Raw genomic sequence first — 18388 nt, 5'->3', positions numbered from 1 at the left:
CTCTCTCTTGATTGGATAAAATTGCTATACCGACCTGAAAATGCAGTTTCTGTCAACTAAAGTTCTAGAGAGACAGGGAAACCCATTACTGAAAAATTATAACTGAAAAATTATTTAACACTTATTTTAACAAGGAAAAATCACTTTCCTTACCTTCAGAATTAAGTATTCCTAAACGTCTATATGACATTAACAAAATATAATAATTATATAAAATTAAAAAATGAAGATAAAATTAGACTATTTAGCAGTTACAAATGTATTGGTATGTATGACCTGGTAGGGTTCCAAGCATATGCCACTTTTGATCACTTTCCCATGCACCTCAACACAGAGGAGGTTGTACAGATTAGCCATTTAGACTGGAATGAAGCCACTGTCTTGCACTGGTATAATCCCACTTGTCACTGTGAGGTGAAACTACACAGCAATCACTGAAAGCCTTAAGTATAAACAAAGATACCAAGATACAATTGAAATTGGTTTATTGAACTAATCAATCGTTCAATTTCAACATCTCTGTAAATCACATACAAGTGCTCCAACTCATAGTTAATCAGTTTCTATACAATTTTGCTATTTGTAAAGCAATAAACATTAGTTTTGGTAATCACATTATACTGCTAGCTCAAAACAAAAAAACTTGACAACTGCAGGTGGCAAACTGTGTCTGTAAGTGACAAAGGGCACACCAGAATGCACTTCCTGAAGCTGAAAACATAGCGTTCCACCATAACCACACCCAGTTACCAAGATTCTTTTATTTTCTTCCAAATTTAGTCATTGCCAATTCCCCCATATTTATATAGTCCCCTTCACTGCCGACCCCTTATGTTGGTCTGGGGAAGGTTTGGACAACCATGTCTCCTCTAGAGCACATGTAGACACAGGTGCGGAGTTCCTCCTGTACTGTATGTTGCATGCAGACTCAGAGGAACACACTATCCCTTATAGTTTTGCCCCCTGCTGAACAGGCAGGGAGACCCTGTAGGAGTTGCTAGTTCAGTGAGAGAACTGCCTCCCCCCAGTCTTTCATTAACAAACACGGCCAAATTGTGTTCACTGAATGTCCAGCCAAGCCGGAAAGACTGCAGAGAAATCGAACCCCAGTCTCCCATGGAGAATTGCCTTTTCCTTACAAAGGTACACTTTAATCACTGAAGATATTAAATCTACATATACAGCATTAGACATTACAGGGATATATTAACTAATATTTAATACTTGTGTAGGATCCTTCCATTGACTCGCAATTAAAAATGTTATCAAAGTCCATGCAATTAGGCTGTACAAATCCACCTTCTAATTTTAGTACAATGTTTTCTTGTTTCTTCAAACACAAACAAAAAAGGATGTCATGACACTTTGTCAGATTGTCAGGCTGTAAAGAGTGTAGTCCATTAGGCTATGTTACATCCCATGTGTACCCTGCCAACTCTTATTTAGAACAGCAACTATGATGTTAATAGTTACATGTACTACTATGACCTACACTTAGAAAAAACAAAACAAAACAAAACAAAACATTGGAAAACAGATAGGAAATGTTACGAACAAGCATTACTGTAGTTAAGGATAAACATAGTTACCCATAATACAGGAAATAAATCCTAGTACTCCATCAGTGTAATCTATAGTGCAGTGCAGTCTGTTGCAACAGTTTCATCATTACAGAATCATAATACATTAAACTTGTAATGTATTATTTTTAACGGCATGGCACTTATGGGGCCAGCTATAGAGCATCACAGTGGGCGTGGTTTACTGGTGCCACTAAAAAATCTCCTGTTAATTTCCTCACTTTCACGAAAATATTTATAACCGTTATGTTAAGTCTAGAAACAAGCCATCCAGGATGTCAGTGAATCATGACCATGAAACCTTTGTTTCTGTGAAAAGAACATTTTGAAAATCGCTAAACAAAGGGTATTTATTAAATGTAGTATATCAAATAATTAAATATTAAAATGTGTTTTTATATAGGATCAAAGGTTTTATGGTCATGATTCACTGAGATCCTGGATGACTTGGTTCTAGGCTTAACATATTTTTTATAAATATTTTTGTAAGTCTATGGGGAAAATTGATGGGAGATTTTTAGTGGCACCGGTAAACCAATTCCGCTGCGATGCTCTGTAGAGCAGGGATCTGTCCTCACAAACGTAGACCACTTGTATGTCCACCTGTAAAAAAGTAAACCAATCACAGCTGCCACGTGCATACAGTACAGCGAACCACACAGCTCAGCTGACACTACTACGCCAAATGCACTTCGCAACATCAGCACAAAGCTTACATTAGCACATCATTGGTGATCTGTAGGCATTCAAGACATAATGCAAACAAAAGCAATTCCATCACTACAGTGAAGCAATGACATTCTAAGATGTAGGCTAGTATATGTAGATGATTCAAACCAGTTAGCCAGATAACTGCAAATCAATTTAGCCATCTTATGGCCTTTTCTTGCACAGGGAAGCCATGCCTATACTGTATTAGACTGTGGCTTGTTTGTATGCATCAGGGTATCCATCAACCAATCACAGCTGAGCTCTGAGGGAGGGAAGGGGGGCTGGGCTGAGGTAGGACAACTTTAGTTGTTTTTAAACACAAATTAAATTCCACAAGGCTTTACGAGAAATAGCACAATAGGTTTCTATGAATTTCGTTCATCAGCAAGTGAGGTCAGATTCCATTGCTGAAAAAATAATAATAATCAAAAGCCAAGTGCATAAGTACCATTTTTATTGTTATTTGAGGTTTATTTGGTTGCCATAAGACACTATGTCCCTAATGGTGAGGGACTGGTTATCTATCTGGTTATCGGAAGGCCTTACGTCGATGAACCCCGGCAATTACAAACACACAAACATGTTGGGACGGACAGCATGAAATCTGGGCATTGTCAACAAGCAAGACATTTCCTTCTTCCCATACTGTAAGAGAAGGAACCCATGAGAGAGGATTTTAAGTCAACCAATTTCTGAAGGTTCAATCTTGTGGACAAAGTTTATATTTCAAAACTGAAATAATGTAATATTTCTGTTAATAATTCCATTGAGTATGTATTTTATTGTATACTCAATAAATATCCATCCATATACCATTACATGTCCCATCACTCTGTTGCTTTGCTGGCATCTGTTGACCAGATGCCAGCATCTGCCAGCATCTGACCAGATGCCAGCATCTGTCCAATGTTAATGCTCAGCTTAGCACCAACTGACAACTGTAGTCTTACATGTACAATTTACAGGGGAAAAGTTTCCAACTTAAATCCCATTGCTCTGATGTGAAGAGGCATAAAAAGGTTATAGCCTACAGAATCTACTTTTGACTGGACAGGACACTACTAGAGAAATGGCTGCTTATTATTCCAATAAATATAATTTATAAATACCAAAGTCTTACTCCCTCATTACCATTCTTCTGCTGTTCTACATCGACAATACTGTGACATGTCATAAAATGTACCACCACAATCATTCCATAATTGGAGGGCTATAATCTCATGGAGATGTTCTGTATGGTATCCGTTCCCACATTAGATTAAAGTTACACAGACAGTACTTAATGCTTGTGTGAGGTTTCTAAAGCACACAAGACTAGGCATTTGGGAACGATAAATTATATTTTTGTGATGTCCAGAAATCCATAAACTGATCATATATGCTACTTTCACAGCCATTTGCATTACTTTGAGCAATCGGCTCGCTCGAATCTCACAGTAGACACTACCTTTACATTCAGCTAGATCAAAATCAGAATGTAGACAGTACCACAGCAGACGATGCTAGTGGTAAATGCAAAGTTGGCCTTTGAAAAGTAGACATTGCCATCAGACATAGAACTGATTCAATATGAGTAATAAGAAGTTACTGTGAGAAACATCTACGTAACAGTGTGAGAAACAGTGCTTTGGCAAAAGCAACTCTACAATAAAAAGGAGTTCTGGCTCAGTCTTGCTGGTTGGTGCTGTCACTACAGTATTAGGTAAGAGGAGGCAGGAGGGAGGTCTCACCCTTCAGGATATCCGTAGGCAAAGCAAAAATAGTGGCAAGACGGGCAGTGTGAAATGTAGTTGTCTCTTTTCTTTTGTTTCCCCCACAAAGGGTGCACATACTGTCACAAATAGGTTCCACTGTTCTTATGACCACCAGGACCAATATAGACATATCAGCGGATGCAGGTCTTAGTATCTTCAAAGTAGGTTATGACTTGATGTTCCCCATAACCACAACTAATCCATGAGCTTGGAGACAGTTTAATTAGACGGACCCTCTTCCAAACTGATCCCTTAAGTCTCAAGCATAGATCTGGCCAGGATCTCCTGTGTGTGTGCTGTCCCCAGAGAGGCGTTCCTGGCTTGCCTGGCGGGTAGCATCAATGGGCTTTATAACACCTGTATAGTCATGGATCCCGACTTCCAAGTTCTTGGCTCTCAAGGCCGCAGTATGTAGTTTGTCCAAGAAGTCAGGCATACCTACCAGATAAGAGGTATACAAGTTTGAATACCAGTGCTATATATAGTCAAAAGGAACATCTAAATGTTGGAATGTAGGCCTAATAGAACTGTAAATTATTGTGAAACTATTGATCCGAGGAATGGAAAAAAGCACTTCAGCCAGACGGAAGCAGAGCAGCATGGCCCAATTGGCCCATTTCATGCACTGATAATGTTATACCTGCTGCTACTCAGCTAGTTAGTTAACATTAAACAATGTAAGACTAAGCACACTACCAACAGCACTACCTAGTACCACCACCTAAAAGGCCAGCTAAAGTTAAAAGTAAGAACCATACTATATAACCAGCCAACAGAAAGGAATTGTGCAGGTTGAAAGTGGTGTGTAACATGCACTAGTCCAAATGGGACGAAAGGGGACTACTAGGGTGGATCTTAAATTACCTTTTTTTGATTTTCTTGAGTCGTACCCCCCAATTATGTTCCTATGTACAAAAAACTGCTTTGGTTAAAATTTGGTTGAATTTCAAGCATATTTAGAGGTAGCTCAATCAAGTCAAAGATTGTACATTTTATTGGTCAAAATCGAATTGCACTGCCTGCACATTTAAGTTATATATTACACATTATTCTTATACTATGCACAGAAATTATATTTTTTAAGCTTACAAATCTAAACACAAATCTGATTACATGTTTGTCATATGTCAAAACAGAATTAATGTATTGTAGGAAATAGCAAAGCAAAGAATGACAAATTGCTATTTTTCAGGTAACGTGGAGAATGACTTTATTGCACACTCTTCAGTCATACTCACAACACAACAAGCACACAGCCCCACTTGTTTACCCCCAAAACCCCTGAAAGTCACTGCAATATAGTAACTTAGTAGTTACTGATCAATTAAAGTTGATTTGCGGCTATCGGGATACTTGTGCCGATGGTTCTGCACAATTTGCAGCAAGTACTGGAGTTGGGTCTCATCTTTGGTGATGAGACCACAATATTCCTGTATTAGGGCAACCCCACGCTCTGCATGATCATTGACAACATTGATTGTCTTCATTACAGCCAGAGCTTCTTGGTAGTCCTCCCTGGTCTCCCACTCATCGGGATCAACATCAAGGAAGTCATCTGGGAGATCCATCAGTTTGAAGAGCACCTTGGATTTGGGAGATACAAAATCTTCAATGTTCTTCCTTGCAACTGTTCCAAGGTCAACAGTGATTCTCTTCATATGCCCCTGTTCATCCTCTTCATTTCCATCTTTCATGGCTCTCACCATCAGCCTCTTTGTTTGCGCACTCACTTGACTGTCAAACAGTGCAAGTCCGACGATCTCTGGAGCCAAATACCACAAGTGATTGGAGAACTTTTGAGAAGCAGCTTTAGACACCTCAGGATTTATTGATGCATATTCCAGCAACGATTTTAACAGTTGCAAGTCATTTAGTGGAGCGCTGACAGCAACAGGAGCTACCCATCATGCCCGTTGGATGGCAAAGGTTATTTATTGTTTGAAGATCTGGATGTTTCATGGCCAATTCAAACTGACCCGCAGGGAAGAAAAAGCATGCATGGATTTGTGCATTTTTGCAGTTTGCATTTATGTGAAGGCATGGATGATGGCACCTGTTGCTGTCAGCGCTCCACTAAATGACTTGCAACTGTTAAAATCGTTGCTGGAATATGCATCAATAAATCCTGAGGTGTCTAAAGCTGCTTCTCAAAAGTTCTCCAATCACTTGTGGTATTTGGCTCCAGAGATCGTCGGACTTGCACTGTTTGACAGTCAAGTGAGTGCGCAAACAAAGAGGCTGATGGTGAGAGCCATGAAAGATGGAAATGAAGAGGATGAACAGGGGCATATGAAGAGAATCACTGTTGACCTTGGAACAGTTGCAAGGAAGAACATTGAAGATTTTGTATCTCCCAAATCCAAGGTGCTCTTCAAACTGATGGATCTCCCAGATGACTTCCTTGATGTTGATCCCGATGAGTGGGAGACCAGGGAGGACTACCAAGAAGCTCTGGCTGTAATGAAGACAATCAATGTTGTCAATGATCATGCAGAGCGTGGGGTTGCCCTAATACAGGAATATTGTGGTCTCATCACCAAAGATGAGACCCAACTCCAGTACTTGCTGCAAATTGTGCAGAACCATTGGCACAAGTATCCCGATAGCCGCAAATCAACTTTAATTGATCAGTAACTACTAAGTTACTATATTGCAGTGACTTTCAGGGGTTTTGGGGGTAAACAAGTGGGGCTGTGTGCTTGTTGTGTTGTGAGTATGACTGAAGAGTGTGCAATAAAGTCATTCTCCACGTTACCTGAAAAATAGCAATTTGTCATTCTTTGCTTTGCTATTTCCTACAATACATTAATTCTGTTTTGACATATGACACACATGTAATCAGATTTGCGTTTAGATTTGTAAGCTTAAAAAATATAATTTCTGTGCATAGTATAAGAATAATGTGTAATATATAACTTAAATGTGCAGGCAGTGCAATTCGATTTTGACCAATAAAATGTACAATCTTTGACTTGATTGAGCTACCTCTAAATATGCTTGAAATTCAACCAAATTTTAACCAAAGCAGTTTTTTGTACATAGGAACATAATTGGGGGGGAAGACTCAAGAAAATCAAAAAAAGGTAATTTAAGATCCACCCTAGGGACTACTCTACTTCTTGTGATTAACATTTAGTGCATTTGATGCGTCAACCATGATGGTACTTCTAGGTTTAATGTGTATTCATAAGAGAGGACACCATTGCTTGAACTATATTTAGCGTAAATGAAACACAAAATACTTTGTTTACCTTCTATTTTTATGGTGAATGTTTTGAGGTTGTGCATGTTTGTGTGTACTTTTTTTTTAAGTACCAAATGCTATGGTCGTGTCAGTCCTTAGTAGTCCTTTTATCATAGGATGCATGCATCCTATATGACAACTAGACCAGTGTAAAGAACTTACCACTAGACACCATCCAGCTCACACAGTAACGAGGAAAGGCAGTTTGAGGATCATCGCTGTAGGTGAGCAGATAATCAAAACCATTCTGAGTAGAGAAGCAAAAACACAACACCACAAGGTCACCAATAGCTGAGGAACACAAACCTGTATGTAAAGCAAACCTAAAATGCGACATTTCTCACCCACCTCATCAAAGGACGCGTGAGGACGGATTACCATCGATGACTGGTATGAATTGACTCTGACAAAGTCCTGAGATTCTGGGACCCGAGGATGCTGCACAGCTCTTTAACAAAAACAAAATATATACTGTAAGTAACAGAATATACAGTATATACTGCTTGTCAATTTGTAAATGGATTAAGTTCAGACCATACTTGTCTCTTTGAATACCGGTATACTAAGTAAAAGGTACCTACCTTGATACCAATGTCATCAGGTTGTTCTCTGGGTCAACGTCATAGCGGCGCACATACACATAGTCCCTCGAGTACATGGGATACTGTAAAGGGTAGGCATAAAATACAAAACTCTTTGACAGACATCACTTGTAAAATTGGGGGTGGACAAATTGCATTTAGCAGATGGAAGGCAAATAGACAACGGTGCTCCAATAGATATAAAAATAGTATAGATTACATATAGGTAATAAGTGAAATTCTTCTGTTTGTCAACAATCACCTACTTTGCTTGGGTACCTGATGACACTTATTTCTATGGACACCATAATCAACACATTTTATATGGACAAAATGCATCTTGGATGCCCCCATGGATTGATTAATTCCTCTGTGTTTGACATGGATGACGCTATACATGAAAATATCCTATGAACAGTTGAACACATAACTTTGATGATGGTCGGCCTCTTGGCTCTGGGTGAAATGTAATAGTATGCAACAGATACTTACAGGGAAGTGTGTGGCCCAGTGTATAACTTCGGTGCCTGTGTTGACCTCTCTGTCTATCACCTCAAGTTTGATGACCAGAGCATCCCACTTCTTCCTGTACTCGGTATCCAACTGGGGGGGGACAAACGTGAGAACAGCAGCTTAGCATTATGTGCACAGACCAAGTGGGTTATAGTCTCTACAGGTTACTTTATATAAAGAGTTTAAGTCTTTCAAGCCAAATCAAATCTCAAGTCATCCGAGACAGGTCCAAGTGGCATCATGTCAAGTCTTAAAGGCCCACTCAATTGGCAAATGTGAATTTGTATTTTTAAAAACCCTAAACCTAGCTAATAAGCATTGCATAATGTAATCTAATACCAGTGACAACCTATACTGTACAGGAGATAGTCTGTATAAGTGAGTCTTTTAATTGACTCAGATTCTAAGCTAACATTAACATTGAGATGCCGACATATCAAAGTTGTTGACTGTTGTAAACAGTAAACACGCTTGCAACCAGACATGTCGCGTAAAAAAAGACTTGGAAGCAAATAATAAGTTGCTGACTGATTCATTTCCATATTTGTTTTTGTAGTAATAGTGCATTATTTCGTCTACAATATTAGGCATGTTTTGTATGTGTGTCATTTCTTGCCTTGTTTTTATATAGCCTAACACAATCAAAGAGGGTTGAAGTGTTTTTCACTGCAAATCAAAGTAATGTCTCAAGCTATATCTTTTACCTTTATTTAACCAAGCAGGCCACAACAAATTACTGTTTACAAAGGGTGGCCTGGCAAGAGGCAAGGCTCTTGAACGCTTGAGGTGGGGAGAAGGGCAACACACACACACACACACACACACACACACACACACACACACACACACACACACACACACTAGGGATGGGCCGAAAGCAAAATTCTTGGCCGAAACCGAATACCGAATACTGGAAACATTCCACCGAATACCGAATACCGAATAGCCGAATAATACATGTATATAATTTATTTTGTATAATAAATGTTTGTACCATTGCTGTACCTTTGTTGTAAAGCTACCTGATTATGGCAAACCCTAACTTAAATAATAATCACCATATGGTTCCATAAAACATTTATTTCTCACTTTTGAATGCACACATAACAAAATAAAATATTTTCTCTTTGCAATGTTAGCATAAAACAATGTCAAAATAGTGCAACTATTTCTGTAGTATCCTACAGAGATAAAAGTGCATCAGAACAAGGTGCTTAAAACTGCAGAATGATCTAGGCCTACAACAAAATATTATTGTAAACACAAGGGCTGTAACAGCCAGGCCTTCAACAACAAATGCACATACTGTATGTTGCAAAATGATCTAGGGCCCAGGGGTCCTCAAATACAAATCTTGAAGGTCCAGAAATATTTTTTTGAAACAGGTCCAGGTCCGAAAAAAAGGCGAAGGCGAAATAAGGCGGATACATTTATACAGTATGTATGTTTATTATAATCATTAGAATTGTTTATTTTAATTATTATTATTATTATTTGGAACTTTGGAAATCTCAGTTGGAACTGTTACCCCTGCTACCTGATGCTGGATAAGCGGTTGAAGATGGATGGATGGATGAATGGATAATTATTTATGCATGTAGAGTAGGCTACATTATTTACATTTATTGTGTAGCAATAAAACACTGGCTTATAGTTTAATTATTGGAAACTAAAGAGCATAAATGCAATATTAGGCTTGTCGTTCAGAATGGAAAATAAAGTGGAACTTAGCGTGAGGGGGAGAGGATTACTTGACATTCAGTTAGTTGACACACGTACTACACAAGCCAGACTGACTGTGCTGATTGACTATGTCAAATGACCAGTCAAATCAGGGTCAACGAGTCATAGTTATTAACCTAACACAGCCTAGGATAGCTGGCAATAATATGCGACGACACATCACATTGTTAAAGACGCATGATCACGCATCGCGAGTTTCGCGACCATTTCTCGTCTAATGCAAGCAGTTGGAGCCTTACATCGTGGATATTAATGTGTTGCTGTTGTCCTCTCCAATTGAACAGCCAAAGGTAGAAGATCTCTAAGTTATTAATCCAGTGGGAGCAATGGTTTCCAAGAGGTTTTAGCAACTTTTTTAAGGCAGCGAGCGGCATGAGTGTGTGGAGAGGAGAGGAGAGGAGAGGGGAGGGGGGGGAGCAGCATGGAGAGCAGACTGCGTCGGAGACTCGGAGGGAAGGAAAACCTTTGATCTACAAGCCCACAGCACGTTGCACCCGCGACGCTTTGTGGGCTTGCAAATTGGCGTAGGGGTGTGTCTTGTGAGCCTGTGTATGTGTTTGAGCGAATGAGCACAATCAGCACATACACACCCACGCACACACAAACACACATCACACACAGTCAGTCCGATCGTCAGATACAACTGTGCGGAGATTTCTCAGAAATGTGCCGCGGTCCGGACATGGACTGCGGTCCGCCTATTGAGGACCCCTGACCCTGTCCTTCACACTATTCGGTGCTCAACTATTCGGTTTTAAAAGCTATCGAGCCGAAAACCGAAAATGCATTTTTAGCCATTTTCGGCCGAAAATTTTCGGTGCCGAATATTCGGCCTCATCCCTAACACACACACACACACACACACACACACACACACACACACACACACACACACACACACACACACACACACACACACACACACACACACACACACACACACACACACACACACACACACACACACACACACACACACACACACACACACACACATCAAGGACAGATGGCCATTGGCCAACATTATATAAGGGAGGGTCTGGGTAGAGTGGGATGGTGGAGCAATGTGCACATATAAAAACTAAATGTAATAATAAAAAGCATGTCTGCCAGGAAGTCTTAGTAAAGTCAAAAGGGCAATTTTAGTCCAAGTCCAGTGATGTTACTAGGTTTTCAATGTAATGGGTCCCGGGACCCACAGGTGGTCATTCAAATGGGTCCCAGAAAAGTTTTATGAGTCCTCAATATAAGGTTTACGCACGCAAAATGGCGTCGGACGTCAGTGGAATCAAAATATTGACGTTTCTATCGCCTGTTTAAGACTTTCTACATGGATTTTATTTGTGTTAACGTAGGGTAAAGTAGGATGCTTTCACCCATGGCCATGAACAATGGTGGTGTCTGTGGAATTTATTTTTTTTGTTTCTTTTACCGCAACGCGGTAAATTATTTTAACATGGACTCCAATGGAGGCGCATCCCCGGGACCCCAGGACCATGACATGAATGAGTCCCTGGGTGACTTGAATGAGTTTTTGATGCGGGATGCGCACGTAACGACATCACTGCAAGTCTCTAGTCTACTGTCTACAGCACAAACATTTGTGGAGTAAAGAGGAGCTGGAATATATTAGGTATTAGATTTCTACAATAAATCGTATTTTGGGTGAGGCACCATCACTACTAGATGCACTGGCAGACAGTCTGGCACCCAAATTTAAATGTTTAGTTTTTTTCCGCAATTCATAGCTTTTGATAATCACACAGAAGATTTAAAAATACTGTACCTGAACATTGAAGAACTGTCTTGGTGTGACATCAGTGTAGGAGCCCAGCACTGTAGCAAATGGCAAGAAAAGCATAATACTTGTGAAACTACTGTTTGACATTCAGTTGACATTCATGTCAATACACAAACATGAAGAGATGACTAGCCAAAACAGAGCAGCACGTGAATAACTCAGATAGCATTAGCTGCATGCATTCATTGCATTGCACACACGGCACATGTCAAGATTCAGGTTTCACATGCCATGATCGAGAGTGTCGAGTTGTTGGCTCACCTCTGTATTCATACAAGTGGCTATTAGGAATAGGCCGCTTCCACACTTTGAAGTCTTTTTTCTCCATCACAATTTCCCAGCCAGGTTCCACTTGTGCTGCCACTGACGAATTGCTTAATTTCTTCACAGCCTCCAGTGCTTGAAGCTCCAGTCCACATCTTAAAAATAGTTCAAATGTGGAAGCAAATTAATACAAAACACAATTATGTTTTTTCATCACAGAACACTACAGTTTTCCGTACTTTAACTCCACTGCATCGCAGAGAGGCAAATATTATACTTTTACTCCACTACAATTATTGGAAGCCACTTACATTGTGGATTTTGATTATTACAAAACACACTAACCATTTCAGCCATTTGAAAATGGCATATCTCTCTCACAAATGTGTTGCAACGCATTGTGAGCTTGTAGATTGGCTTTTTCATTTTCAAATGATTCTTTACACATTTTGAACTTGAGAAATGCAACATTCGGCACAATGAGTACGTATACTTTTGGTACTTGAAGTATATTCTGATGCCAATACTTATGTACTTTTTTACTCAAGTACATCTTTAATACGGGACTTCCACCACTGCACACAAAAAAATAATCTACTTTTGCAACACACCTCCGAATCTCTTCGTCCTGGATCTTTTCACTCTCCCACATGAAGACACCGGCCAGGGCTGCGACCAGTTTACCCGAGCGGCCGTGCTCTCTGTGCAGCCTGCGCCATATGCTGCCAACCAGGGTCCACCTGGTTCGCTCGGAGTACAGGTTGGAGTAGAGCTCCCCGACCTGATATGCACGTCGGAGTCTCTGGCCGGTCACGAAGCTGCAGTGGTCGGCGAGTATGGACAGCAAGCCTTGCTTCTTTTTGCCAGAGGCTCTCGCCGCCGCCTCGCCACCAGCACCCACACCTGCTCTCTGGAGCCATGACAACAGCAGGCCCATACTCCTGCCTAGCCACGCGGCCCTTTCGGGTTCCCCGTCGGTAACATTCTTCCTAAACGCACTGTTGTTATGGTATCTTACTGCCTTTGCACTGATATCACAGATCGGACGCCTGGGCATCGACTGGAACATGTTGATAAGTGCTGTTTACGTAATTTCCAAAAGATAAAATGGGCACGAAAGCCTAAGTGCTGCAGCTATAACTAACCAATGTTCTGCAGAGATATCCACAACAAGACATAGTATGAGAGAACGGTTTACCAACTGTCAACTGTCACAACAACAAAATATCACACAACTTCTGTTGTTTTGCCTGTCTTTGTACGAGCTACGACGAGCACACCTTCTACAGCATTGTGGCTAGCTAGCTTTAGCTGACAACCACTGACTCGTGCACAAATACAACTCAATTGCCTTACTAAACTATATTAAGCCAATAAATTGCACATTCTAGAATGATCGACCTGCATTTGGATAAGACGCTTATTCGTTGTTGCTGTCCACTAGTTAGCCTCTGGTTTGCCAATGCCAAACACTGGTGGAACTGTCGTTTGACCTCCTCAATCCCACATTGTTCCATGAACACACGTGACCATGCATGTGACGCCCCCCAACCAACAAACCATTCGTTCATTGGATAAATGTCATTCAACGACACATTTCATTGGCGCTATCGGGAGTCTGTCTTCTCGCATTGTAGCAAGTTTACCTTAGCAAGTTTGCCTGCCCTGTTGAGTTCACGGCACACGCCCCCTTCAGTTTCAGGTCTTATTCAGGGTCAGGCTGTCCGTTATAAATCCACATTTGACCCGAATGTAATGTAATTGTAAATCTGAACCAATATCAGTGCCAACTCCAGTCCAGACCAGGACCATAACGGTCGAAAATTTATTATTTTGCTACACTCTCATATTATTTATTATTTAACCCAACCACTGGAGGGCGACAAAACGACCTCCAGTGGTTGCGTTAATATAAAGTGTAGCAAAATAACATACATTTTCAAGTTCAACCATTATAGTCCTGTTCTGGACGGGAGTCTCCAGATGTAAAAACAAATGGTGATGATAGAAATAGACCTTTACAGTGCAATTATTTGCAAAATTTGCAGATTACAAAAGTCTAGGCTATTTAAAAGTGGTATTCTGGTGATATACAGGCATATTTCTTTTATGAATTTATGTTTCCATGAATGAGTCCTCGATCCTTGTCACTTTCCCTTCATAGCAAAAGTTCAGTTTTAATACCTGACAAAGCTTGTGGTGTATAATTATACATGAATAAAGTAAGTAAAACCCTTATTAACATTATATTCTGGCATCAGAATAAACATGTTTATAAGACACTTTATAAGATTATTATGAGTCTTATTATTCTTATTATTATTTGTAATAGTAGTAGACAGTAGTAGTAGTAGTAGCAGTAGTAATAGTAGAAGAGGTAGTAGTTCTAGTAGTAGTAGTAGTAGTAGTAGTAGTAGTAGTAGTAGGTAGTCATATTCAAAGAACAAACTTGAAATGCTGCTAATATGCACTAGATGGCGGCCTCTTCCCACAGCGTCCTGTTTAGTTAGTGCCAAGATATTATTCCTACCTGTTTATTATAACAAAAATCTTAAATGTCTATCTTTGAGCGCTGCAACCGCTCCTACATCTTGCTTTGTCTGTGAGTGTGTCCTGCGTCTGTATGTAGGCCGAATATCAGAAAGACACCTAGTTTAGGTACCAGGGCTGCCTTCACCTTGGGCCCTCAGTTTGGCCTTCTGCCCCTGGATAAAGTATATGCCCTGCATAGTGGTCTTGATAGGCCTACTACCCCATCTGCACTGCCCCAGCAAACTGTACCTTTTCCTCTTCTGCCTCTTTCCTGTCAATAAGTTTTTGTTGTTTGTGTCGATGTTGAGATTCTGAATTCAAGCAACCCCCCCATCCCCATCTTTGAATGAATACAGTCTGTCGTGGAAGAAAGGTACTCTCATTTTTTACTTATGTAAAAGTATCAATACTGCAGTGTTGAAATACTCTGTTAAAAGTAACACAGTACGGAATTCAAAATGTAGCAAAAGTATTGGAATCAAAATGTAGGCTACTTAAAGTGCCAAAAGCAGGTCTGGCAAGCTACCCAAGCTGTGGTGCGTGATCATTGTTCCGGCGGTGTCAGAGTCAGGTGATCTCATCACAACGGACAACTATCAGGGCATCAGCCTGATCTCACTAGTTGCCAAGACAGCTAACCCACCGGGCAAGATAAAGATGAAGATAAAGATTCAAAATATATTTTTAACACTCAATTGAAGTGGATGGTAGTGTCCAGTGTGGACTCTACCATCCACTTTAATTGAGATTTTTTTTTTTTTTTTTATCTTTATCTTGCCTGGTGGTCATGAACCTTTTTTAGACCCTCTTCTGAGAAAATCACAGAATGGCTTTGAGGGGATACTGGTGTCAATGTGTCCAAAAATGTAGTTACTGCACTTTGGCTTTGTAGAGCATTATATTTGGACTCAAGCCATGGTGGTTCTGACCCACGATGTCAAGACTAAAGAGTTCAGGGTGACCCTGGACCCCCCTCCTGTTTATTGTGGCAATGGGCCATGCCCTGAGACTCACAATCAGTGGCAGTGAGGGTGAGCGTTTCGCTGTTACTACGTGTCATCTGTTCGACACCCAACTCTAACCCTTACCCTAAACCTAACCTCCGTGGGGTGAGTCGCTCCTTTGTCGAAATGACGGTCGTTTGAAAGAGCGAGATTTCCCCGCAGTGAGGAGACCCTGGGCTGGGTTTCACACTGGTCCCAAGGAAAAGTCAGTGAGTCACATTGCCCTAGTGACAGTCTTACAACAGAGAAAGGAAGGGAAGTACTACTGGCAGTAGCAATAGAGAGCAGGAAGATCTGCCTCAAGCTCAATGCCAAGAAAACAAAAGTAATGGCATTCAATAAGGATAACCATGGCTACTACCAGCATATGCATACAGTGCTTGAGGTATAAGGACTACAAATATCTTTGTGCCTGGACTGCCTCGATTTAACAGGATCTGGGACTGGGGGGCACTTGCCTGGAATGCCTTATACGCCTGTACTGTACAGGATGAAGAGAGTGGAAATCTGAGATGAGAGATGACCTCAAGAAGCGACTGTTTGTGGCTACAGCAGAATCAATAGTGCTGTATGGGGCCAAGACATGGACGGTCGCAGTAAAGCAGGAAAAGGCCCTGGATGGCGTCTATCAAGATTGCTACGATTCATATGGCTGACTTGATGTCACATGGGACCACTGCAAAATGAACTGTTATGCACATACATGTATGCCACTGATGCAGAACAACAAAGAAATCAACATATAAAATGATAAAATGATAAAATAAACTAGAAAAGTGTGCTCCTCCGAGCCCAGGTCTCCGCCAGGCCTGGTTTCCTACCCCACAAACTTTGGAAGGCAGTCATATAGCCAATTGGAATAGGATCTGACAAATCTGACTGCTACAACTTGATCACATGACCGTAGAGATCATGTGTACTGATTTGTGTGAGTTCTGGAAAGATTATGTAGGAGTAGTAGCAACTACAAAAAGTGCTTCTTGGAGCACAGGTCTCTGCCAGGTCAGGTAGGTTATTGTGGGCGGCAGCGGGCTTGGGCCAGCAATATAACCAGAAGCATTGTGGGAGGCAACATTCTGGCCACACAAGACTAGACTAAAATAAGAACTATTTCCAAAATAAAGAAAATATTGAGGGTGCTTTTCATTCTTAACTTTCGTTAAAGGGCAATTCAAATGTATTAAAGGCTTATTAGCCAGGTATCCTTTTAAGAACGTAGTTTAATTGGTGACTGTTGTGTTGATGCTGCTCACCTTGACACTTGGACCATTTCTGGCATTGGTGACAGACTACAATTTAACATATACTGTAGATAGATAGATGGATAGATCGATTGTTAGGACACTAACCATGTGCATAAGCCACTAAGTAAGTAAGTAAGTAAGTGAGAAAGAGAGACAGAAAAAATAAGAAAAAATAAAAGAAAGAAAAAATAAATCCCATTCTAATTTGAGGAGGGTGGGGTTTTATAGGTCTAACTGCCTGTATGTCCGTTGACACTTGACAGTCTGTCTCTGATCTATTTGAATACCTGCCTGCCCCATATCTGCTTGATCCAATCCCTTTTCAACCCCCTTAGGGCAGGTGGGAGACACAAAATGACAGGAATGCCATACACATAGACTGTACAGGAATTCAGGACCAAATTACATAGCATATGGGACCATCTCTAACACTAAAAGGTTCTTAGATTTGAGTCCAGAGATCAAATGGGGCACTATCTTTTATATTAAAAAAGGTTGAGAATCACTTCTATGGATGATGCTATACACAGACAAGAATACCACACACATAACAGTATGCTTTCATGCATGTTGTCATCGCAGGAGGCCTAAGGCAGTTATAAGACAGATACAAACAACTAAAGGTCCTTACACACCAAAAAGGCTACCAATACATGTTATGAAATAAACAGATTTGTATTTATGTATTTATTTCACTGGTGTGTAAAAAACACAAACTCACGTATAAATTAATATAAAAAATGCTTTACGTGGTCTTCAAATTATTGTTTGGGTTATTGTTTTGGCTTTCATGCCCTGCATGGCATTTGCCTTTTGTGCCCTCAAAACTGCAAAGTATTGTGAGCTTGCAGATCTGCTATTTTCACCAGGCTATATTTGAAATGGGCTAAATCATATTAGGCTATTTTTTTGTCCAAGTGGAGTGGACAGTGGAGTCAAAAGTACAAAAGGCTATTTGACTTTGAAATGTAAGGCTAGAGTGAAAGTAAGTGGAGTGGACATTGTAGTCAAAAGTACAAAAGGCAGGCTATTTGACTTTGAAATGTATTGGAGTGAAAGTCAGAAGTATCCAAAATTACAAATATATACCGTACTTAAGTAGAGTACAGATACTAAAAGAAAACACACTTTATTATGACAATTGTGAGCCTGTCGATCTGCTATTTTCAAAACATTTTTATACATTTGAAAATGTGAAATGGAACTTTCTGCACAATGACTACTTTTACTTCTGGTACTTTAAGTACATTCTGATTTTGCTGCCAATATCTTTGTAGCCTAATTTTACTCAAGTAGTCTACATTTTGAATTCTGGACTTTTCACTCTGGAATTTTCTACATCGCAATGTTGATACTTTCACTTATGTAAAACACTTGAGTACTTCACTTTTTCCACCACTGGTGGTTTACAGCAGTG

General features: G+C 40.3%; 1 protein-coding gene across 1 annotated transcript; it reads right to left on the bottom strand.

Annotated features, from left to right (window-relative positions):
* Nucleotides 1-468: 468 nt before the first annotated feature.
* Nucleotides 469-13678, bottom strand: stard7 (StAR related lipid transfer domain containing 7). Its single transcript, XM_080743163.1, has 8 exons — nt 12803-13678; nt 12189-12346; nt 11913-11962; nt 8363-8473; nt 7871-7953; nt 7638-7737; nt 7452-7536; nt 469-4483 (listed from the first exon to the last, which is right to left on the bottom strand). The coding sequence occupies exons 1-8, from the start codon at nt 13258-13260 to the stop codon at nt 4305-4307; spliced, it is 1224 nt and encodes a 407-aa protein (XP_080599289.1). The 5' UTR covers nt 13261-13678; the 3' UTR covers nt 469-4304.
* Between the last annotated feature and the right edge of the window lie 4710 nt (nt 13679-18388).

The sequence above is a fragment of the Nannobrachium achirus genome (assembly GCF_963921795.1).
Source record: "Nannobrachium achirus genome assembly, chromosome: 15".
In the NCBI taxonomy this organism is placed as follows: domain Eukaryota; kingdom Metazoa; phylum Chordata; class Actinopteri; order Myctophiformes; family Myctophidae; genus Nannobrachium; species Nannobrachium achirus.
The sequence above is the reverse complement of the archived record's forward strand: the minus strand, read 5'-3'. Positions and strand labels throughout refer to the sequence as shown.

What these genes read in the sequence shown, in the direction of transcription:
- stard7 (XM_080743163.1), bottom strand. Translation starts at nt 13,260, where the DNA reads ATGTTCCAGTCGATGCCCAGGCGTCCGATCTGTGATATCAGTGCAAAG. An exon ending in CAGGACGAAGAGATTCGGAG is followed by an intron (nt 12,347 to 12,802) that starts GTGTGTTGCAAA and finishes ACTATTTTTAAG; the next exon opens with ATGTGGACTGGAGCTTCAAG. An exon ending in GAGCTGGATGGTGTCTAGTG is followed by an intron (nt 4,484 to 7,451) that starts GTAAGTTCTTTA and finishes CTTATCTGGTAG; the next exon opens with GTATGCCTGACTTCTTGGAC.